This window comes from Artemia sp. Qi Xiang Cuo, chromosome 12 (genome assembly GCF_049724085.1).
Source record: "Artemia sp. Qi Xiang Cuo chromosome 12, ASM4972408v1, whole genome shotgun sequence".
NCBI classification, from domain to species: domain Eukaryota; kingdom Metazoa; phylum Arthropoda; class Branchiopoda; order Anostraca; family Artemiidae; genus Artemia; species Artemia sp. Qi Xiang Cuo.
Genome location: NC_142805.1, coordinates 63,375,280 through 63,397,917, shown reverse-complemented (window position 1 = coordinate 63,397,917; position 22,638 = coordinate 63,375,280). Strand labels below are relative to the sequence as shown.

Sequence of the window (22,638 nt, the reverse complement as noted above, 5' to 3'; positions counted from 1 at the left end):
AGAAAGAGTATTAGATTTTATACAGGGGAGACCTACCTCTTATTCTGGAATAGAAACAGATAAATATTGTAAAATTTGAAAAAAATATGAGAGTTATGAGCCAGAAAACGTTTCTTCAGAATAAATTTCATTCGTTTATTTTTCATAAAAAGATAGTCAGCAATAAAATGAGAAGCAGATAACATATAGCATACTGTACAGTACCACACAGACAAAATTTGAGGGTTTAATGTAACAGGAGCTTCTGAAGGAAAAACACGTGGCTTCAATGAATTGACGTTTTTTTAATATATATATGTATATATATATATATATATATATATATATATATATATATATATATATATATATATATATATATATATATATATATATATATATAAAATTATAAACAATAATACAAATGTACATATATAAAATAAAAAACAAACAAATTGCGCAAACTAGAAATGTGACATTATAAAAAGAATGACATTTGTGCAAATACCATTGCACACAAATTTCCATATATTTAAACCATTTTCAAGAAATGGCAATTGTTATTGCCATTGTCAATAAAAAGTGCCAACTATGCCATTGTCATATCTTCATTGTATTTAGTTTTTTTTTTAATGTATTTTAGAAAGGAACAACATTAGAGGGTTGAAGGCCCGAGCAAAGCGTGGTGCATTTGCGCAGATTGAGGGCTAGAGCACCGGCTCGACCGAAGTAGTATAGGCTTAACTGATATTGCGTAAATATTTTCATGTATTTCAGCTACTTTCAAAAAATCGAAATTGCATAGACATCTCAACATATTTGAGCTATTTTTATATATTTTAAGGTAATATAAGAGTGACGAATTTCCAAATACACAGAGGGGGGCTAAGCAATGACCCGGTGAAGTCAAAAACCGGTCCTAGATAATTTCAAAACTGAATCGTTTGTGCCTTCAAGCGATTTTTAAATTCACACATGCCGGTTAGTTTTAAAATTGAAATGGACTCTATAGAGACTACGAGAATGAGATACTTCTTACCTTTCCTCCATCACCGAATTATACATTTAAACAAAACACAAATAAAATCCCAGATGTTTATACAGCTTGGTTATTTAATAACTGATTGTCCAGCTGCAAAAGAAACGGAAACCGGAGATTTTAGAGTTTTCGCCAGTTCTAGCTTTTTCATGCAAAACTCCTTTCCTCGAGCCAGGAACAGGAAAATTCTATTAATCTATGAAAGAAAGAAACGAACTTGAAAATTTCTACCCCAAAATAAAAGAAGTCTAAGCGATGCCGTAACCAGAATTTTTGTTCGGAGGAGGGGGTACAAAAAAAACTTTACAAAACAAATCAAATATTTGTCTATTTGCATTTTTTTCACGTTTTTGCGAGTCGAAAACAAATTTCACAATAGAAGAGGGGGGGATCAAACACGGTACACCCCCTGGATACGGCCATGAGTCCAAGCAACAAATTGTGAGCAGTTGACGATCAACAGCGATGCAGAAAATATACAATCTTTTGTTTTGATTCTGAACGAATTGTTTCGTTCACCAACCCCTCCCCCCTCCCCCCCCAAAAAATGAAGCATATGCGGCGAGGGATACAAAACGAGAAAAATAAAACCAACAGCAAAATAGTCTTAAAGTCCTAGTTGAACTTGCTTAAAGTAATAATGTTAAGACTGTTATGTTTTTGTTTTTACGTCTAGTTTTATCGTTTTGTATCACAAGTTGAATTTTGTCTTTTTAAAGATAAAAAATTTTGTTTTTTTTTTCGGCTAAATTTCGGAAATTTAGCCGAAATGTTCGATTAGTTATATTTTAAGATTTATTGTTCTAAAAATTTCCCCAATGTCCTATTTATTGTTAGTATAAAACTAACTATTCCTCCAATAGACCTTTCAAAGCTTTTTGTCTCAGTAAGATAGTTTACTACATAGTTTTCCAATGGCTTATACGGGAAGGAGGGGGTGTTGGATAAATCTCTGTGGCTCGAGCATCAAAGGATTCAGTTCGAGATGTCTATTTCATTTAAAATCGAAACATCTTTATCTTATGAATATTTTTTTTTGCACCTAAGGGATACCATGGCCCAACTTTGTTTTAAATTTCACGTGACAATATAATAAGGCAATATCTAAGATTTATCTAGGATTTTTGTTCGGGTAGGGGGTTACAAAAACATTACAAAAGGCATCAAAAATTTGTTTATATGCATTTTCGTTACTTTTTTACGCGTCAGACAACTTTTTCTTTGGGGGGGGGGGCTAACCCAGTGGAGCCCCCCCCACGGGATACGGCCTTGTAAAACGGCACCGTGTTTACATCTTGAACTAACGAATAACTGGACTCGATTATTTCTTTCGATAAAGCGTGAAATACTGCAGACAATTATCATCATACCCAGAACAAAAAACATAGCTCGTTGACAAATAACAAGACTCGGAACTCGAATTTAAGATATTCAACTGCCTCAAAGCGTCTCATTTGCAGAATTCTGTAATACAAAAAATCGGTGCTGTGCACTACCAAATCGATCAATGTGTTGCACAGCAACATTATTACTTTTGCAGTTGCTTCTTTTTGTTGTTGTTTTTCTTGTGACCAGCGGTCTGTAGCTCCGAAGTGGTAAGACACGTGAACTCGAAACAAATCCTGGATAGGTAAATCACGAAATGGGGCAAAAAAAATTCTAGTGAAGTTCTTATAATTTCCAATCGTTTTTGAGAAAGAAAAGTTTTTTCCCTTATGTTCAACATTGTGTCAAAACAAAACGACCTTAGTTGGGAAAGTAAACTTTTCCAGATCAACTTTATGTCGTACTCCTGCAGAACATTAAATTATCTCTCCGAGAACCGGAAACAAAAATTGCGCATCTCTTCTGGATTCTGTGGAATCTGGAAAAGTTGATATGGAATGCTAAATTCCGATATTTTCGGCTGTCTTACTGCAAAACAAACAAGTTCCGATTTTTTTTTCTAAAATTTTCGATTTTGATGTTTATTATATTTTAGACGTTGAATACCATGAAAGGTAAACAAGAAGAACAGGGTTTTCACCATTAAGAGCAAAGTCGCTGAAAAAAAGCTCCTGGTACCACTTGTTAACCCTCCCCCACCAAAGAATTTCCTGCCGAGGCTCATGATACCCCACCTTCACTTTTCCACCCTGTTTCAGTATCTTTTATGCTACACAGAAAAAGATTTTTGCAATGAGAGGGCTGCTATCACCCCCCCCCAGCATCCATACCAAAGGCGAAGCTAAAAGTACTCCCGGGAATCACGATGGATTTGATATCAATTTCTACCCCTCCCCCCTCACCCTCACCCTCCGAAATTCATTCTATATTTATTTGAAGGCTCAACAGGAGTTAGGAAATTTGCATTTATGTGGATTTAGGGAATCTGGACATGGGCAAAATGCACCCTTTAAGACATCTGGACCCTCTTCCCACCACCTACACATTGACCCACCGCCCCTCCTTTATAATAGCTTTTGGGCAGTTATGCGGCACTGTATACTCGTATAATTTTATGAAACATTAAGCGAATCAGTTTAGTTAAACGAAGCTTTAAAACAAATTCCAGAAACATTTTTTGCGATAAGAAGGGAGCTATCACTTAGCAGCAATCGTATTCTGGCTTAGTCTAAATGAAGGGAGATGAAAGATTAATTCCTACCTCCTCCCTCCCCACACCCCGTCCTATATTCATCTGAAGGCTTAGGGAGAGTTAGACAAGTTATCCATTAAAGGGCGCTCTTTGAGGCATATAACATCCCTATGGGCGTCGTTTGGGGGAGGGGGGGGCAAGGAGGGGGACAGTTACCCCCAATAATTTAGAGAAAACATATTACGACAGCTCCCTTTTTTGTAATTTTTCATTTAAAAAAAAAGAAGAAAAAACAACCCAAAGCACACTTTTGGGTGCCATTTGGCATTTATAATTGCCTAATTAAGTCAAATTTATAAAGAGCAACTATTATGACAATTAGTTTATAAATAAGCCCATAATTAGCTCTCTATGACGTCCATGTGTCCAGCCCAGCCTTTCCATTCCAAAAATGTCACCCAAGTTGCGCTTTTAGTGTACGATGTGGCACGTTATGACGGCCTCATCAAGTCTAATATATCTAATATATATATATATATATATATATATATATATATATATATATATATATATATATATATATATATATATATATATATATATATATATATATATATATATATATATATATATATATATATATATATATATATATATATATATAAGGTATAAGAATTAGCTGCTATGAGTCCGTAAACAGCTCTCTTTGATGTTCCAGCCTCTCAATAGCAAGAAGAAAAATAAGAGGACATATCACGGCTACCCATGTAAAAAAACGTTTTTTTTTTTCTTGTTCTTCAATGAGGGGGGGGGGCTGTAATTTCCCTGTATAAGGTTCCAACAAAGGAAATTTAAAGGGTGTACTTTTTGAATTGCTAAGACATCATTTTCAAATCACATGCAACTGATTGACGCGATGCACGGGGCTGTTGGAATAGTGCTGTGTAGCACGGCTATTGTTGGAACCAACTGCGAGATTTAGTCTCCTATGATGAACGCGGGAGTTGAAGGAAGTGGAAGGGGGATATGCCGTTTAATATTAACGGTAAAGCTGGAAAAAAACCGAGCTTATATAACTCACCATCACCCACCCGAAAGCTTGTTTACAGTACGCTACTGTCGTCTGCAGCAACTCAGTGCTGACAGCCTTAGTGAAAGCTGAGCTCACTAAATAATTATGTTTGTTTGATGCGTGTGCAATGTTTATTCATGTATTCTGTAATGTTTTTGAATTTAACCGAATAACGTCTATGCTAAAACTTTTCTTCTTTATCGCTTGAAGAAAAATGTCCCATTGAAGACTTGGGAAGGAACGGGCCATCTATACTTTTTCACCCCTTGGTGTACCCCCCCCCCCGAATTGGAACAGTGCATGCACATGTGGTCCCAGGATTGGGACAGCTAGGCTGCTATATATTTTGTAAACTATTAATTCAGAATAAGCGCATCCGTAGGCTCAGAAATTTAAGATGGCCAAACTTTCGGGTCCTTAACTAGTTCCGTAAAAACCAGCTTTGTCCAGATCTCAACGTTGATGTATTTTATAACGTTATCAAAATTATAATTCGTATCAGTTTTGTTTGGTTATAACAGGCTAATAAAACCAACAAAGGGCAGAGCTCCTTAATTTCTTTCTTTGGCTGAGAATCAACTTTAAAAAAGCAACAGATAGTGGAACAAGAAGAAGAAGGTATTGAAAAAGGATTTGATTGCCATCTACATCTCCTTAACAGTGAAAGAAGCTCAACTTTGACCAAATTAATCAACAAACATGATCCAATTAATGGTCCAGCCTCAGCTTTGGCTTATATTTGTGATGGTCCTTTTCAGCAAAGAGACTTAATTCTCCCTTAGACTAACGGGAGAAAATTCGGAACAGAATCATCAGAATTTTCAGTCATCCTTAAAACATATTTAGGCTTATGTTTTTCAAAAGTTTTCCAACACCCCTTTCCCCACAGGTGGTGTTAGAGGAGGGGGCCCGGATGCATTCACCCCGGGATTCGCCCTGGGTGCAGAAATTAGGAGCGCAAAGCTGAAATAAATAATCTAATATTTATAATCATTTTGTAGCTTGTGAAATTTTATCTTTATTAAAATAAAGCAGAGGTCGTAGTTGGCAGTAAATTGCTCACTTACTTTAATAATACTTAATACTTACTGTAAGTATAAGCAAATTGAAGAGATCAGAACTGCCACTGCTTTCCCCTGAAAGATAGCCCATGTCCATTAACTATCCGAATGTGGACCCCTTTTTGCCCCCCCCCCAATAAAAATGCTAGAGCCACGCCCCTGAGAACTCCCCACTGCCTACACAATGACTCACCACTCCTACTTATTAATAGCTAAGGCGCAATTATAAATCGCTGATTATAGTTTTATGATAATCAAGTGAATTAACTTAGTTAAATGAATATTATCAGGGCTCGGAATAATTCCTGCTCATTAGAAAAGGGACTTGACGACCTGTCAAGGGACTTTTAGAGGTGAAAAAAGGGACCAATAGGGACCAAAGTGGGAAGGGATTTTGATTGCCATTCATGTTGAAAACATTCCTTTGCTCATGAATCAGAAACGGTGGCAAACTCATCCTTAGAATCACCATATTCATGAGCCTTGGAAGGAACTCATTTTCCCCAGAGATGGGCAGTTGTCGTTGTTTTTAAATTTTCTTTTTGTTCAAACTTTCAGTTATTTTTATTTAAAACAAAAATAGAAAAGCAAATCCTAAAACACGATGATCCGCCTGATATTCTAAGCGGGTGAGCCTATTCGGCTTAGATCACGTGTTCGCCTGTGTGTCCAAGCACATTCAGTCCCCCCCTCTCCATCTTGCATACAAGTTCAGTCGACATTGTCCGTCATGGAGTCAAGGCAAAAGGAATTGACGAAGGCGATGTCTACGGAATCATTTGAAGCCACCACTCTCTGTAAGCGATCGGTGGTCTCTTTCAAGAGGGCATCAACAATTGTTGGTTTTGTTTTTCAGAGGCCCGCTTTTCCTGCAATGATTCCCTTTTTTGCTAATAGGTTTAGCTCCCTTTCTCTCTCTTGGTCTTCAATGCTTCACTGAGCAGCTTATTCTTTTGCCTTGCTCTCCACATAGTCTTGGTATTTTGAAGAGACCGACCTATCCAAGTCAACAATTCTTTGGGAACACGAAACCTTTCTCCATATATGTTCAATTCGTCAACCACACACAGCTTCACATTCGAGACTCTTTCTGGCATGGAGGCTCGGTCCGATGGAAGAGGTCTTCCTGAGAGCATAAAACGCCTCTCTTTGTCAGTACTGCCGCAGTAAACACAGCTTTTACAAGCTTCGACACAAAAGCATACACTTTTGCTCACCAAAAGCATCCATCATTGAGAAGATTTGATGCCAGTAATGGTCGACGTGAGATGGTGTTGATTCTACAGAGTTCTGGGCTTGCAGCAATATCCATTCACTTCTAACATCGTCAGGACTTACAAATACAGGGATTTCTCGAGCGAGCACAGAAATATCTGATAGACTTCTAGCTCTTTTCCTTTCCGTGCAATCCAAGCACCTAAGCGTTTCGACAAGGCTATTAGAAGAGATGGGGCACTTCTTGATCAAGTGTTCGGCAGCTGCTTTGGAATGCCTTCGCGCCCTTCGCTGGAACTCTTGTCTTTCTGCCAAGGTGAGTTTCTGAGCATCTAACGCAAGATTAAGCTGCTCACCTACAATAGTGTCCTGCAAATAGTTGTCCAAGTTCTCAATCAAACTAGTAGAAATTTCATCAGCAGACATGATAATGTAGGGTTTCAAAAGTCTTGCAAAAACAGTGAGAAGTAAGTTTTCAGCTGGGCATGAAGAGCATGCAGAAGGGGTCTGTTTTTCTGAAACGCTGCTGTGAGTTTCGCAAAAAAGTCAGACGATGAACATACGAATCCAAGGTCTACAAGCATATCTTTCCTATTTAGGTAGCTTACGATCTTGAGCCACTTTGCTGATGACGCAACATTTTTCAAATGTTTATTCGATGGCAGGTAATGCAAAAAAAAAAAATACTCCAAGAGTAACGGCCACTGATCAATCGCTCGGCAAACAACAGGAGCTAACGTGAGGCACGTACTAAATGATTGAAACGTACTAAATGAAACTATTGTATGGGTCGCCTTTCCTCTTCTGGAATTCTAAAAAATCCTCACATCATGCAGGCCAGCTAAGGAAAAAAAATGTCTCAATATGACAACAAATTTTGATGACTCTTTGTCAAATTCCTGGAGCCCTTTCATGAATGCGTTATGCACAACATGGATGTTACGCGTTCTAATGTTCACAAACTCTTTTGAAGATTTTTTCTTCTTCAATGCATTCATTTGCGACCATACCTTTTTACTGATATTAGGACCATTGCTACCTATCTTTATTAATCGTTTAAGAGGTAAATTCTCGCTCCAAATGTATGACATCAGCTTTTATACAACTTTCTAACCAGTTGCATGTCCCATGAAATACGTCACCAAATGGCGGCTCACAACTTGATCTTTCAAAGAGGACCAAAAGCGCAGTCTAATCTGTAGTTCTTTCCTTCTGTTTATAGTTTTATCGTATTCAAGAACAAAATAAACTTCACCCATATCCTTCATAAGATTATGTTTAAAGAGTGGACGATGCGCATCAGTTATCATGTACATAGCTTTCTTCGCACTCATCAACATCCTGGCCGGTAGCTTGCCGAAGAATATGGCTTCAAAGACATTAACGGTTCCGTCATATCAAGCTGAGACTTGCAAGGACTTGAGTACACATATATTTTCTGCTGAGTATGCAGCATCTTTGTCACAAAACATCTCAAAGAGTTTTACTTCCATTGCTAGCTGATGTTTCTTCGTATTAGGACTGTTTCCTAGCAGATCCACACAATCGTAACTGTTGCGGATTGACATGGATCGCAACCTGTTTCTTGTGCTCATCCTACAAAGCATGCTGATTCAAGCTGTAAAAGTCGTTGCGGCAGCTGAGATTGTTCCTGCATATTTTACAGTAAAAAGAAAACTCCTCATTGCCAATCCGACTATATTTGTTTATCTTTCTGCAACTCCTGTCTTCTTTAGTTAAGCTTGAGCGACACGATTTTCAATTGCCTATTGTCTTTCCTAAATAGACTTGGGAGACCTGAAAGACAAGTAGGTTCAAATACAGCAGGAAAAACATTAAGATTTTTGTCATTTGGATATTCCACTCATGGTACTCTTCTCGCTCAACCTGCTATTAGTTTATTAACTAAGCTCAGGGAAAGAATACATAATATGTACCATCGGAATACAAGTCAATTCGAACAAATTCATGCTGGTATGGTTCATTTTATGAAGCTATAGGAAATTATCTCTCCTCGAATGTTACCACAATATGACCAATCCATCCCACCCACCCTATCGGTCAATGTTCCTCTCTATCCTTGAGCAGTACTACAATTTACCCATCTATCGAACCCACAATATAGTCCAATTTTGTGCTGTTATAAGCTTCCTTAGTTTACAACAGTTAATAGACACTTTGGCAACAGAAAAAGTTCCCACTGTTTTGTTGCTTCTTTCTGGACTGCGACCGCGTAGCCAAGAGATCAGTGTAACCGGATTTGTGGAGAAGCCATATTATCTAAAGAGAGCCTTTCAAAAATATCATGCTTCAGTTTTCAAATATACCATGCTCCCAAATAGGGACTTTGGGGAAGTTAAGGGACTTTATGCATACAAAGAGACTTGGAAGGGAATTCAGCCAAAAAAAGGACTTTAGGGACTAATTCCGAACCCTGTATTATGCACTACCTTGTAGCGTTACTTCCTCCGCAGCTGGGATGCACAATATATAGTTTTTTGATATTTTTAAATTGACTGGCTATCTCATAATTTTCGATCGAAATAAACTCGGTTTATTACCCCTTTTGGGGTAAAATCGTAGTTTGGTGCCACAAAATGGCAGGAAAAGGTATTTTTTGGGGGCACCATCTTTTTGACCACTTAAAAAGGACACTAGAACTTTTATTTTCCGTTATTTTACGATACGCCCGGGGGGGGTGACAAATAAATAAACAAGCAGGCTTCCCTGATGTTCCTTATCGGAAAGAATACAAAATTCCATATTTTTGAGATGGTATGATTTTCAACAAAATCGCTTGCTTTTTTGGGATATTTCCTCTCTTTTCCGAGAAACATGGAAATTTTCTCAGGCTCGTAGTTTTTGATGGGCAACTTAAGATTTAATACATTTTATATATATGGGCTCGATATAAAAGCTAATTCTTTCGATGTTCAAATTGTAAACAAAATTTGCTTTTTAGAGTTTAGGTTACTATTAGCCCGAGTCGCTCCTAGCAATTCTTTAATAGCGACGAAGACCACACTGCCTTTCCATCACAAACAACAAAAACAAGAAAAGGGAATTCTTTTTGTAAGACAGTGAAGAAAATTTGAATAAATATTTTGGCCCTATGTCCAAGGGCCGTCCTCAGAAAGAAAAAATATATAAAAGAAGAAAGACTCACAACAACATGCGACCAATCAAACCACAGTAGACAGAATATAGCAGTATGATCATTCTCTATCTCTCCCATTATAAAAACCCGGACAGGGGTGCGAGTGGAAAGAAACAGGCTAAACAAGCTAAGGCAGAAAGAAGTGGGAGGAGCTTTTTGTTCACGATGACCAGAAATGATCTGCGATAAGCTTACTGGTATATTCAGAAACAGGCTAAACAAGCTAAGGCAGAAAGAAGTGGGAGGAGCTTTTTGTTCACGATGACCAGAAATGATCTGCGATAAGCTTACTGTCTATAAACTGTGAATCAAACCAAAAAGCAAAATTTTACAAAGCAGTCCCAGCATCCTTACTTCAGCAAAGTTCAACCAGGACTCAGTTCCTGGACTTCAGGACTTCATTACAGCGAAGTTCAACCAGGACTTACTTCAACTTCGCTTAAGTAAGGATGCTGGGATCTTTTAATCTAATTATCAAAGATCATGCGAAGCAGTTCGCTTTCTGCTGCAGCAAAGACACTGTGAGCAACAACAAAGCCTGCTTTTTCAAGGACAATGAATGACTGACACATATACATATGAATAAAGAAATTGATGACTACCTGCTGCGCGAAACAACGCATATAAACACAGAAACACGTAAAACACAGACAGGAAGAATAGATGAACTCCATTCTCCCGAGTAAATAGGTAAATCGTGGCGTCAAAAATTCAATTTTGTTGCGTGATCGACTTCCCAATGAACTAATATTAATACCCATTTACCCTGAAATGAACCTCTAATAACTCTCTACCATCCCCACACTAAGGGTCGGACCTATGTGAAGCTATTCATAAAGATCTTAAAACACCAAATGCCGAATAGCATACGACATCGAGACTAAGATCCTCCTCCATAAAACCAAAGCAATCACCATCACCGGTAGATACCAAGCTCCAGAACGTACTCGAAGGGACAACTGAAGGACTTTGACAATGGGGAAAACCTCGTAAGAAGTTGATGGACAACCTCGATCGATAGCACATTACCTAACTATTTGGAACTTTTTTTTTTTTTTAACAGGTGCTCAGGATCCTAAGAAACCAAAACCGAAGCTTAGAAACTTTAAAAGTATAAAGTATAAGAAACGTATAAAAAGTATAAAAGTATAAAAAAGTATAGAGAAGTATAGAAAAGTATAGAGGAGTATAGTATAGAAAAGTATAAAAAGTATAAGAAACTTTACTGCATCTTCCCTAAAAAAATGGAATGAGTTCCTAAGATTCAACGTCGGTGGTGAATATGTAAGTAAACTTTAACTATGGTAATTTGCGACAAGGAATAATTTTAAGGCTGTCATGAACTGAGAATATTTAAAACTTTTCATTATTTGCTCATTTATTGTGCTGTTGAAGATGCACATTGCTTTTGTCGTTTTTTTTTTCATTTTAATTCCTAATTCCTATTCATACATGCCAGAAAGTCTAATGCAACTGCTCATATGGAGCAGCACTCCTGTGCCTTGTGCTGCTACTGGATCAAGAATTTCTTATTCTATAGAACTATACTGTTCATCAAATTTTATGAATAAAGTTGATTTGCACTTCTAATTGGCACCAACCTGATCTTTGTCATATTAGATGATTTTTTTTGTTGACGATAGGGATTGAAGTCACACTGAAATCGATCCTGACTTACCGGGTAAAACTAGAATAGCGTGTCCAGTCCAGTTTCATAAAATGTCAAAAAAGTGGACCAAGAAGGTCGCCTGAGGATGGATGTGACTTGAGCAATTAAGGAAGAAAACAAAGGTCTTAAAACTTAAAACAAGCTATAACAACCAACACGTAAGCACCTTAAAAAACATACATAGCTCATTCTGCAACCTCTACCCACAAATTTGAGAATCTTCGGTAGGTAAATTAAAAAATTGCACAAGTTTATAGGTTTTCCCCTTCCATGAATACAACCAAAAATATAACATGACATATTCCAACATTAGAGCCACCAGTTTCCCGGAGTGACACTAAAAGTGTCCCTTCGTTTCCCATTTTAAAACGTCGGTCCCAAAAAGATTTGACAGCCCTGCATACTCATTTTGAATTTGAGAGATAGGTTCTAGTGTACCCGCTCCGCTTGCCTGACTCTATCTAAGACTGTTTTAACTCGATAATTTTTTTTTTTCAACTGAAGATATTACTGCCTACTAATAAAGTTTAAATCACACAGTATGAACAGAAATATATGTGAGTATAGAATATGGACGTTATGTGCTGACAATACGAAGAGCGTTATGTGCTGACAGTGAAATAGGTTATTGCACCCTTCCGGCTATACAGTAAGGCCGGTATCCAATTATGCGGCACTAACAGCAAAGACTGCCGGAGAACAGTCATAAACAAATAAATAATAAAAAATAAATACTTTTTATTGCCATAATACCATACAGCTAGCGCCGGACGTGACAGCGAAAAGAAAATATAACACAAAATAAAATTTAATAACTATAAAAACGAATGATCAAGTCTTTACAGAGCATTTTCAAGAAGTCCATCAGTAGTGCTTCACAAAATACGGAACAAAGGACGATAGATGAACAACATACAGAACAAAGTTCTGGGACGTACGGAACAAAGCTCCGCAAAGTACGGAACAAAGTTTCGATACCTTTCAGGGTGGAGGACAAAGGAATTGGCAAGACAAAGTGAGGGCTCCTCTGCGTGTTTTTGGCCGACTGGTTTGTGAAAAGTAGCATACTCTTTATTGAAGATTGTAGACCCCCTCCTCCTCAACACAACATTCGAAATCATCTTGCCCTCTCCCGCCCAAAAACAAAACAGTGAAAAACGCACTTTATACCTTACCTGGGCTCCTATGAAAAGTCTTCAAGTTCTGAAACAATACTGAAGACTCCAATTCATACTGAGGGCTCCAAATATCTACTAACTATACTAAACAACTATGCAAACAATACCGAAGTCCCCAATTCAGTAATACTGAACATAGCTGAAAATTTATCAATTTTTTTTTGTTCTTTCTGACAATTCCTTTATTACTGACACCAACAGGATTTTTTCGCCAAGACACTGTAAATAGATGGTGTGGGGCATAAAACACCGAATTGAAAAAAAAGAAAACCGTTAGCCTTGAAAAGAAGTAAAACTTAAAGCATTATTAATTTTTTACCAGCCATGATGGTTGGACAAAAATAATAATTAATAGTGAACACGGATTATGGTAGCAAAAACATAGAAAAATTCAAAAACGCTGAATATTTCTCCCTTATCTCCGAATGCATAGTAGCAACAGAAAGAATGTATTTATTTTGCATTTTAAAGATACTGCACTAAAATTTTTACATTTCGGACCTTGTTCTTTTTTTGTTTATTTCCTTGTTTTGTTTCAATTTCTCTTTTCTTATTCTCGAGTTCGGTGCCTCTGAGGAGGAGCATCAGGATAAACTTCGAATTATTTTTCTCAATTTTCCTCCGTCATTTTGATTTTCCTGCGTTGCCTTTTACGAAATGATTATAAGAAATAAGTTATTTCCGATTATTTTATGCTTATTATCATTTTACCATCATAACTTTCATAATATTATTTATTCTTCGAACCACAATTAATTATTTACATTTTGCTACGATTCAAATAGTTAATTTACGGATCCGTTAGTAAAAAGTAACGTTTAAAGTACTTTAATCCTAAGCACATAATAGTGACAAAAAGAATGTATTTATTTTTACATTTTAGAAATACAACAAAAAACATTCTTCACATTTCAAATCTTATTCGTTTATTACTTTTCTGGTTTGCTTCATTTCCTCCGTTTTATATTCGAGTTAGATAGTCTTCTTCTCTACTTCTGTGCCTCTGTGAGAGGAAATTAAAGGTAGACGCCAAATATTGATTTTTTTTTAAATTTTTCTCCGTTATTTTACTTTTCCTACGTAGCCTACGATATATGATTAGAAGCAAAACTTACTTCCTTTCACTCATCATAAATGTTTCTCGTGCCGTTTCAGTTATATCTCCAGCATCCATCTCCTCATCCTCGACATTTGATAACTCTTTACTTGCAGTTTCACATACAGGCTCAAATCCTAATTCCGTCTCCGTCAATACGCATGGAACGTCTTTCAAGAGATGACGTATAACCTCGGGCTTGAAAAGTCTTAATCCAGCCAAGTGTACCTTTTTCGCTGCTTTGAAATAAATAGTTTCAGGCAAATTATATACCATTGCGTTTGTACATATCAGCTCAAAATCTGCCTGAAATTTAAAATGAGAGAGAAATTAGTAAAAAATGTTGATTTACCATCGCGTTGGTAGCCTACATATCAACTCGAAATCTGCCTAAAATTTAAAATGAGAGAGAAATTAGTCAAAAATGTAGATTTACCATCGCATTGGTACATATCAACTCAAAATCTGCCTCAAATTTAAAATGCGAGAGAAATTAGTCAAAAATGTTGATTTACCATCGCGTTGGTACATATCAGCTCAAAATCTGCCTAAAATTTAACAGGAGAGAGAAATTAATCAAAAATTACGTCTCCACATCTACAAAATTTGATTGGTCAAAACCAAGTATCTACACATTCATTGGATTTTAAGTTAAAATTTGATATTGTGTGATAAATAAAAAAAAATTATGATTTCCTATAATATCATATGATTTTTATTTTTATTAGCACCCTCCCCCCTCAGAAATATAATCCTGAGCCCTGGGCGGTGTAGAGCTTTGCGATTTTATGATAACAAAAAAAATTTCTAATTTCCTATAATATCATGATTTGCCTTTTTTATTAGCTCCCCCACAAAATGAATTTCTGCATACATAAATCCTTGAACCAAATCTGGTATGCACATTTTCAATAATTTATTACTGGGAAATATAGATTTTTATTTTAAAAAAGAAGTTTTGAGTAGTTTTTTTTTACAAATTGGATCCCTTGTGCAAACTTTTCTCAATTTCAGTAATGAGACTTTAACACTACTACACAATTGGAGTGGTTTAGTCAGGATAGGTAGCAGATGGGTAGGGACCTCCCTTAATCTCGACACAAAGAGTCATATTACGTAGTCAAAATCACGGTAGAACATTTCGTAGTGGCTCGTGTTACATATATAAAAAAAAAACTCGCACACTCACAGTTAGCTGTTAGAAACAAAGAAAGAAAACCAACAAAGGAATCATCAAAGGAATCAACAAAGGAAACCAACAAAGGAATCAAAGGAATCAACAAAGGAAAGCAACAAGGAATCAACAAACCAACAAAGGAATCAAACATAGTAGGACACCCGTGGTTTACTGTTGTTGTTTAATTTATAATTAATTTGTCATTTTTTTTCTCTACACTTATACGTTGTTCAGTTAATGTAATTCGTTTATCGTTTTTGTTTCTTTTTTTCGTTTATATTCCGTCTTTTTATGGTTTTGTTTACCGGTTCTAATGCTACTCTGTTAAAGACCATTTACAGTACGATTATTCAGTCATTTATAGTATATGGCTATGCCCTTTGGGTCAGTAATTTTAAAACTAACTATAGATAATTCAAAAGAAAGAAATTCATATCACGGGACTGTTCTAATTTCATTACTCCTTACAACCTGTGGAAATTTTAAATGTAGGTCAGTAACATCAATTGTTAACACGGTTATACCGAGGACTGAACGATATGATAACTGATTGATTTGAATTGATATATCATTCAAATATATTATTGTATAATTTTCGTAAGGGTATACTCAGCCGACTCTGACTATCATTCGTATCATACTATGAATGCAGATAAACTAGTATATGAGAAAAGACAAACAGTGTAGCCATATTTTTCGCCACGCGAGCAAAACTCTCTGGGATAGCTACCCAGACAGAACTAAGGGCATTGGCACAGTCTCTTTGTTTAACTAAAATAGTTCGTGGTAACGAACTGTAAGTAAGGAACGACGCAGCTCAATAGTAACCGAAACTCTAAAAAATTTTGATACCGATAGATATATCAAAAGATTCGGCTTATTATGCTGATTCCGAATATATAAGTTTCATTAAATTTAGTGTTACACATCAAACGCTACGAGTCTGATAAAAATTTGCCTGATTTTCCAAAACAGAGGGGAAATACCCCCTAAGGGTGTAAGAATCTTAATGAAAATCACATCATCAGATTCAGCGTATCAGAGAACCTTATTTCAGAGCTATCAGCCTCCTATCTACAAAAATATGGAATTTTCTAATTTTTGCTGGAAGAAAGATCACGGGGTTTATTTGTTTGTTGTTTTTTTTTTCCAGAGGTGATCGTATCGACTCAGTGGTCCTAGAATATCGGGAGAGGGCCCATTCGAACGGAAATTAAAAGTTCTAGTGCCTTTTTCAGTGACCAAAAATATTGGAAGGCAAGAAGGCCCCCCATCTTTTTTTCCAAAAATCGTCCGACCAAATTTTGAGATAGCCATTTTGTTCATCATAGTTGAAAGGCCCAATAACTATACCTTTGAATATAACACGACCCCCACAGCCCCAGGCGAAAGGTCTTTAAGTTATAAAATTTGCCCACTGTTTACGCATAGTATTTGTTAATGAGTGAAGTATGCATATATTTTTAGGTGGGGGGGGGAGCAAATTTTCTCCTGGGGGGTTTTCCAAGGGGAAATTTTCCGAGGAAGTTTATAGCAGGTAAACTTGTCAGAGGAAATCTTAGACTGGGGGAATTTGCCAGAATTCCTATGCAAAATTCTTTTTATATGCCTTGCTTTCTCTTTTCCGTCTCAATTTTACACGTGGAGTTGTTAATAGTAGTTGTCAGGGGTAAATTTTTACCAGGACTGAATTGCCTAGAGAATATTTCCGTGGGGAGGGGAATTTCTCCTTGGAGGTGGGGCCAGATTTCGTGGCATTATTTAAAAAACGATCAGAAATTAAATAATTTTTTTTCAACTGAAAGTAAGGAGCAACATTGAAACTTAAAACGAACAATAATTATTACGTATATAAAGGGGGTTGCCCCCTCCTCAGCATCCCACTCTTTACGCTAAAGTTAGAATTTTGTCCCGATTCTTTAAGAACGACTCCTGAAACACAAGGGTCGTTTACTAGAACAATAAGAAGCTTTTTTATAAGTACTGAAAAGCTTTAGTGTAAAGAGAGAGTTGTTGAAGAGCAGGCAACCCCCTTCATATACGTAATAATTTCTGTTCATTTTAAGTTTTAATATTGCTCCTTGCTTTCAGTTGAAGAAACTAGTTTTTTTTATCATTTAATTTTCAAGGCTTAGGACCAAATTTGACGCAGGATGATACTAACTGCTGCTGAACTTGACAGAGTTCTTGCAAACTTTTTGGGGGGATTTCGGACGATTTTGTTAGAGGGAACTCCCATCAGTTCCGATATATATTCTAATCACTCTCTTTTACTCTAATCTAACTATTTTAGACATTTGAGTTTGATGTTTGTGAACTGAAAGCTGAAAAGCGGGCAGTGATTCAGACAGCAAAACTGCAGGTATTTTTTTTTCGCAGCATTTTTATCTCTTATTAGCTTGGGTACCATTGAAATATCCCTCTTTTGCTCCTTTTTCTTCCTTAATGCTAGCGAGGCACTAGACCATCGTAGAGAGCTATTTAAGGGCTCATTTGGTTATAAAAAGGGTCTACGTGTTTTAGTTATTTAACCATTATTTCAGTTAATCTTAATGTGTGTGCTCCCACTGAAAGTTTTGAGTTGTTATTTCTCTGCTCTCCCACGGTTTCAACTTTCATATCAACAAAAGAATAATTTTGCTATCAATCCATAGCTGAGATTTAGCTCTGTGCTTGCACCGTTTGTGAAATGTGGTGTACACGGTTCTTTTAGATTTAAAACAAGTTGAAAATTAATTGAAATCCGTTGAAAAAAGGACAAATTTTCTACTTTTAAAGCAAGTTTAGGTCCTTCTCTTAGAAAGGTACTAGTACTAGTAAAGAAAGAACCACGGCTTATAGTACCATAATTCTAGATCGGTGAGTGGATAGATCTGAGACTAAAGAACCCGATGATCTAAGTACCTCGCCCTTTTGGTTCAAGTAACAACTTTTCGCGAAAAAGTAACAGGAAAAGCCTGGTTCAAGTAACAGGCTTTTCGCGAAAAAGTTTTCTTCAATGGAAGCATTTTTGCTAATGATCTTTTTGCAAAATAAGATATTTTGAGAATGACTCCTGTAATGATAAGTCAACAAAACAGCCAACGTTTACGATTTGAGTCTAAGACAACAGTCACCTTAAAGTACTGGATAGATCATGAGGCTCATTACACTTTCAAAACTAATAGTAAAAAGGTTCAAGTAATTATTACAATAGCAGTTAATGAGATATGGTTCAAGTAACATTGTATTCATTGTGGTTCAAGTATGTGGTTCATTAACATTGTGGTTCAAGTATGGTTCAGTTAATGAGCCTGGTTCAAGTAACAGGCTTTTCGCGAAAAAGTTTGCTTCAATGGAAGCATTTTTGCTAATGATCTTTTTGCAAAATAAGATATTTTGAGAATGACTCCTGTAATGATAAGTCAACAAAACAGCCAACGTTTACGATTTGAGTCTAAGACAACAGTCACCTTAAAGTACTGGATAGATCATGAGGCTCATTACACTTTCAAAACTAATAGTAAAAAGGTTCAAGTAATTATTACAATAGCAGTTAATGAGATATGGTTCAAGTAACATTGTATTCATTGTGGTTCAAGTATGTGGTTCATTAACATTGTGGTTCAAGTATGGTTCAGTTAATGAGCCTGGTTCAAGTAACAGGCTTTTCGCGAAAAAGTTTGCTTCAATGGAAGCATTTTTGCTAATGATCTTTTTGCAAAATAAGATATTTTGAGAATGACTCCTGTAATGATAAGTCAACAAAACAGCCAACGTTTACGATTTGAGTCTAAGACAACAGTCACCTTAAAGTACTGGATAGATCATGAGGCTCATTACACTTTCAAAACTAATAGTAAAAAGGTTCAAGTAATTATTACAATAGCAGTTAATGAGATATTTCACCAAGATTTGTTCTAAAAAAATAACCACTCATTAAAGACTTTAATTTGTCTTAAAACTTACATATATACTTATATATTGTGACTGTTACCTTTACTATTACTGTTACTACATTAGGGGCTGGGGGTTAGGTTACGTTAGAGGTGCTGTTCAAATACTTACCCCCTCGCACCCCCCAAATGTGAAAATATACAGCCCAAATTATATTATCATATAAACTGAAGGTTGTGTTTCATTAGAATTACATAACATTAGAATCACTTCTTGGGTGTCTTTCGTTTAATTAACACGTACTGGCTAATTGTTTACTTTGAAATCATTATATTTTCAGGGCATATAGTGGAGATTAGCGAGAGGGTGAGTTTTTGTGGTGCTAAAATATATAATTTTTGGGTTGTACAGATTTACTTGAAGAATGGGGCTATAGCTGTACTAACTCAGTTATATGGTAAGTAGAACTCAGTAACTTGGGGTTTTCTCTGTTATTTTTATTTCCATTTGTATGATTTTCTAGACACAATTTATTAAAGAACTGTCTGTCTATCTACACAAACAAAATCGAATGCATGTCTTCTTTTTTTGTATGCATTATGACACTGTTCATCTGAGTGCCAACAAACATCAAGAAATTGTTGAATACACTCTTGCGAAGGTCTTGGGTATACATCCTCCCCCCAAACCTCATAATCTTTCGAATGCTTTTCGTGCTGACTAAAATTAAAGGCTTATGAACACAAATACTTGAAACAAATGACATTTATGTGGTAAAGAATAAGTTATTGATCCTAGCCTGACTTTTCAAATGCTTTCAAACGTAAAATACGATCGTTATTAATAGCTGGAGGAATTTTCAGCAAAAGGGGGATTTTCCACCAGCGGGGGGGGGGATTTTTCAAATATCTAAAATAACAAAATACGATCGTTATTGATATGCAAATGGGATTCCCTTTGAATTTCCTTTCTTTAGAGATTATGGCAATGCGCGACGGCTAAGCTAGTTATATCTAAATTTGAAGCGTATCAGAATCGAAAATCAAACTAGAATTGGGGAAGTGAAATCGAATTCGAATCGAGGAAAAATTTTATATTGCCTGATTACCAGTAATAAAATTTACTGCTTGGAATTCTACACCGACTATTTTTTTCAAAGGAAGCGTTTTAAACTTTATAATTCTGACTAGCTATCAGATCAATGAAAAAAATACTTCCAGAGTTCTCAACAATACTGAATGAACAACTTGTATCATGCACGTGTGTAGATAGGGGGGGGGGTCAAATTTTAAAGTTTCCTGGATTCCTTGATGTTTCTTATTCAAGTTAAATGTTTAAATCAAATTCTTATTCTTCTCTTATTCAATCTTCTTCTTATTCAATCAAATAAAATGTTTTAATTTATTACTCTCCCCCCCCTTCAAAAAAAAATTTGTTTACGTACTTGATTTGATATCAGAGTTCTTTCTGACAATACAAAGCAATATAAAACATGTACAAACATACCAGCATTTGGTTGAGATGAGTATATTTCTTCTCTTTTAGTTTAATTCTCATGGTGCTAAAATCCATTGGGTGCTTAATTACACCAGAATATCCTGGTGCAATTTCATCTGTAACTGGTAATGCAAAAAACTGACTCGGATCCTTTTTTTCAAGCTCGCTCAAAAGGATTTCAAGTAGCATCAACAAGCCAGTTTGAATATCAACACTATTAGGGCTAGGTTCGTCTTTCAGTTCAGGAGCCTCTTCTGATTTCTGTTCACACGATTCTGTCAAACTTTTGCCATCTTCTATTTCCTGTTGAATTGTTGGTGCTTCCATTTTGACAATTTCAGGAAGGCTTGACACAGGCTCAGTAGTTGTGTCCATTGGCTCATCTGCCATGCTATCCTCTTGACTGGAATCGTCTTTGTCCTTCTTCTTGTCCTAGAAAAATAAAATAAAAATAACATTAAAATAAAATAATAACGTAATATAAAAATATAACAAGAGAAAAAAAACAAACTAAAAATAACACAATAGATATCAAAATTCCATTGTGGACCAATCAGAAAGAAATTGACACAAAATGGTATATGTTAAAAAACGTTCACTTATTTGGCATGTTAGTTAATCATTCTAGTCTAAAACAACTAGTTTTGCAATTCCAGCCTTGAAGTTCCAATTAAAAAGTACAAACGCTGCGTAGAAAATATATTCTTAAAATTAATATAATGCTTCTTCCGACTATAAAATCAATTAACGTTGCAGTCTATGAAGTTGAGGCTATATTTAAAAAGTGTATATTTCTATCCCACTACTTCTAGTGGGGTACACAAACAAGTGGGAAAACAATTCAACAGGAAATTGAAAATCACAAAAATTTCCCAGAGTAATGCGAACAGAAATCAGAAGAGACTCCAGAACCGAAACACAGACCTACCCCTATAGTGGGGTAGGAATTGATACTGTTTGAGGATATAATGAGAAATAAATTGACACGAATATATAATAGGAAGCGCAACACTACTGCCTAAGTAAAAATCGAAATAGGTTCTATGTTTTATTCTTTCTGCCGAATTGGTCAATTCAAACAAGTAGTCGTAAAAACTTCGGGGGGGGGGACTAGTTCGATTTGAAATAGAAATTCTAGTGCCCCAAAAGTGGCTGGAGGGCAACCAGGCTCCAGAATTTGCGATTTACCGGAAACAAAATACATTTTAAACAATTTTTTTTTATAACGTTAACATAGCTCGAAATAAAAGTTGTTTTCAGTAAAGCACAAATGACGTTCTGGCGTTTAGAAGACATGGGGTGCGTTAGCCCTACCACTGTTTGATGCAATTTCTGTTCATTTTTCTTCTTGTCTTTGGTATAATAAATTTCTTACTACCCATAGCATTGACCCCAAAGAAACCCCAATTCTCGCCCAGGAAAGACCACTCTGGAGACGAGTAGCGGCGCTGACGTGCGGTTCCCTCTATGCTGGCGACACTACCAAGCAAGAGCTTTAAGTGAGTAAGTATACCTAGTTTGTTTTTCATTATGACTGTCAAAGTGCCTCCAGTCCATTATACTCAGCATAGCTCCAAACAGATGCCACAATCTCCCATTGTAAAAACATAGTAACAATGAAAGTAAACAACAAAGGATTTTCGTTTTACAGATAAAATAAAATAAGAACTAATATTAGTGTGAACTGTTATAGCGCTAAGCCAAACTGAAGCTGAGTGACTTGCAAACCTAGCAAAGAACAAAGGTGTTTAAAATCTTTTGAAGAACCACTCCCATTCAACACTAAATTGTGATAAGATATGAATTGTAATAAGGATTAAAAACTCATTAAACAAGAAGAAAATATTTAACAATTAGGTATCTTGTCCCTTTTAAGATAAGGGAATTGAGACCAAGGATTACAAAACAAAAAAGTCGAAATGATAGATTTCATAGTAAATGAGTATAAACAATAGAAAAAAAAGTAGAAAGATGGATTAAAAAGTAATAAGTGTAGATTTCGTAGTAAATAAGAGTATATAATAATAACAATAAAAAAATAAAT

The 22,638-nt window shown here is 36.0% G+C and overlaps 1 protein-coding gene across 2 annotated transcripts in view; it reads right to left on the bottom strand.

Annotated features, from left to right (window-relative positions):
* Brd7-9 (Bromodomain containing 7/9) overlaps positions 1-22,638 on the bottom strand; it is a 220,850-nt gene that overhangs the window by 183,953 nt on the left and 14,259 nt on the right. For both annotated transcript variants that reach the window (XM_089098433.1, XM_089098434.1), the window contains exons 3-4: positions 20,604-21,026; positions 14,064-14,350 (exon numbers count right to left, since the gene is read on the bottom strand). In XM_089098433.1, coding sequence (XP_088954559.1) covers positions 14,064-14,350; positions 20,604-21,026 — 710 coding nt within the window. The remainder of the gene's footprint in view (positions 1-14,063; positions 14,351-20,603; positions 21,027-22,638) is intronic.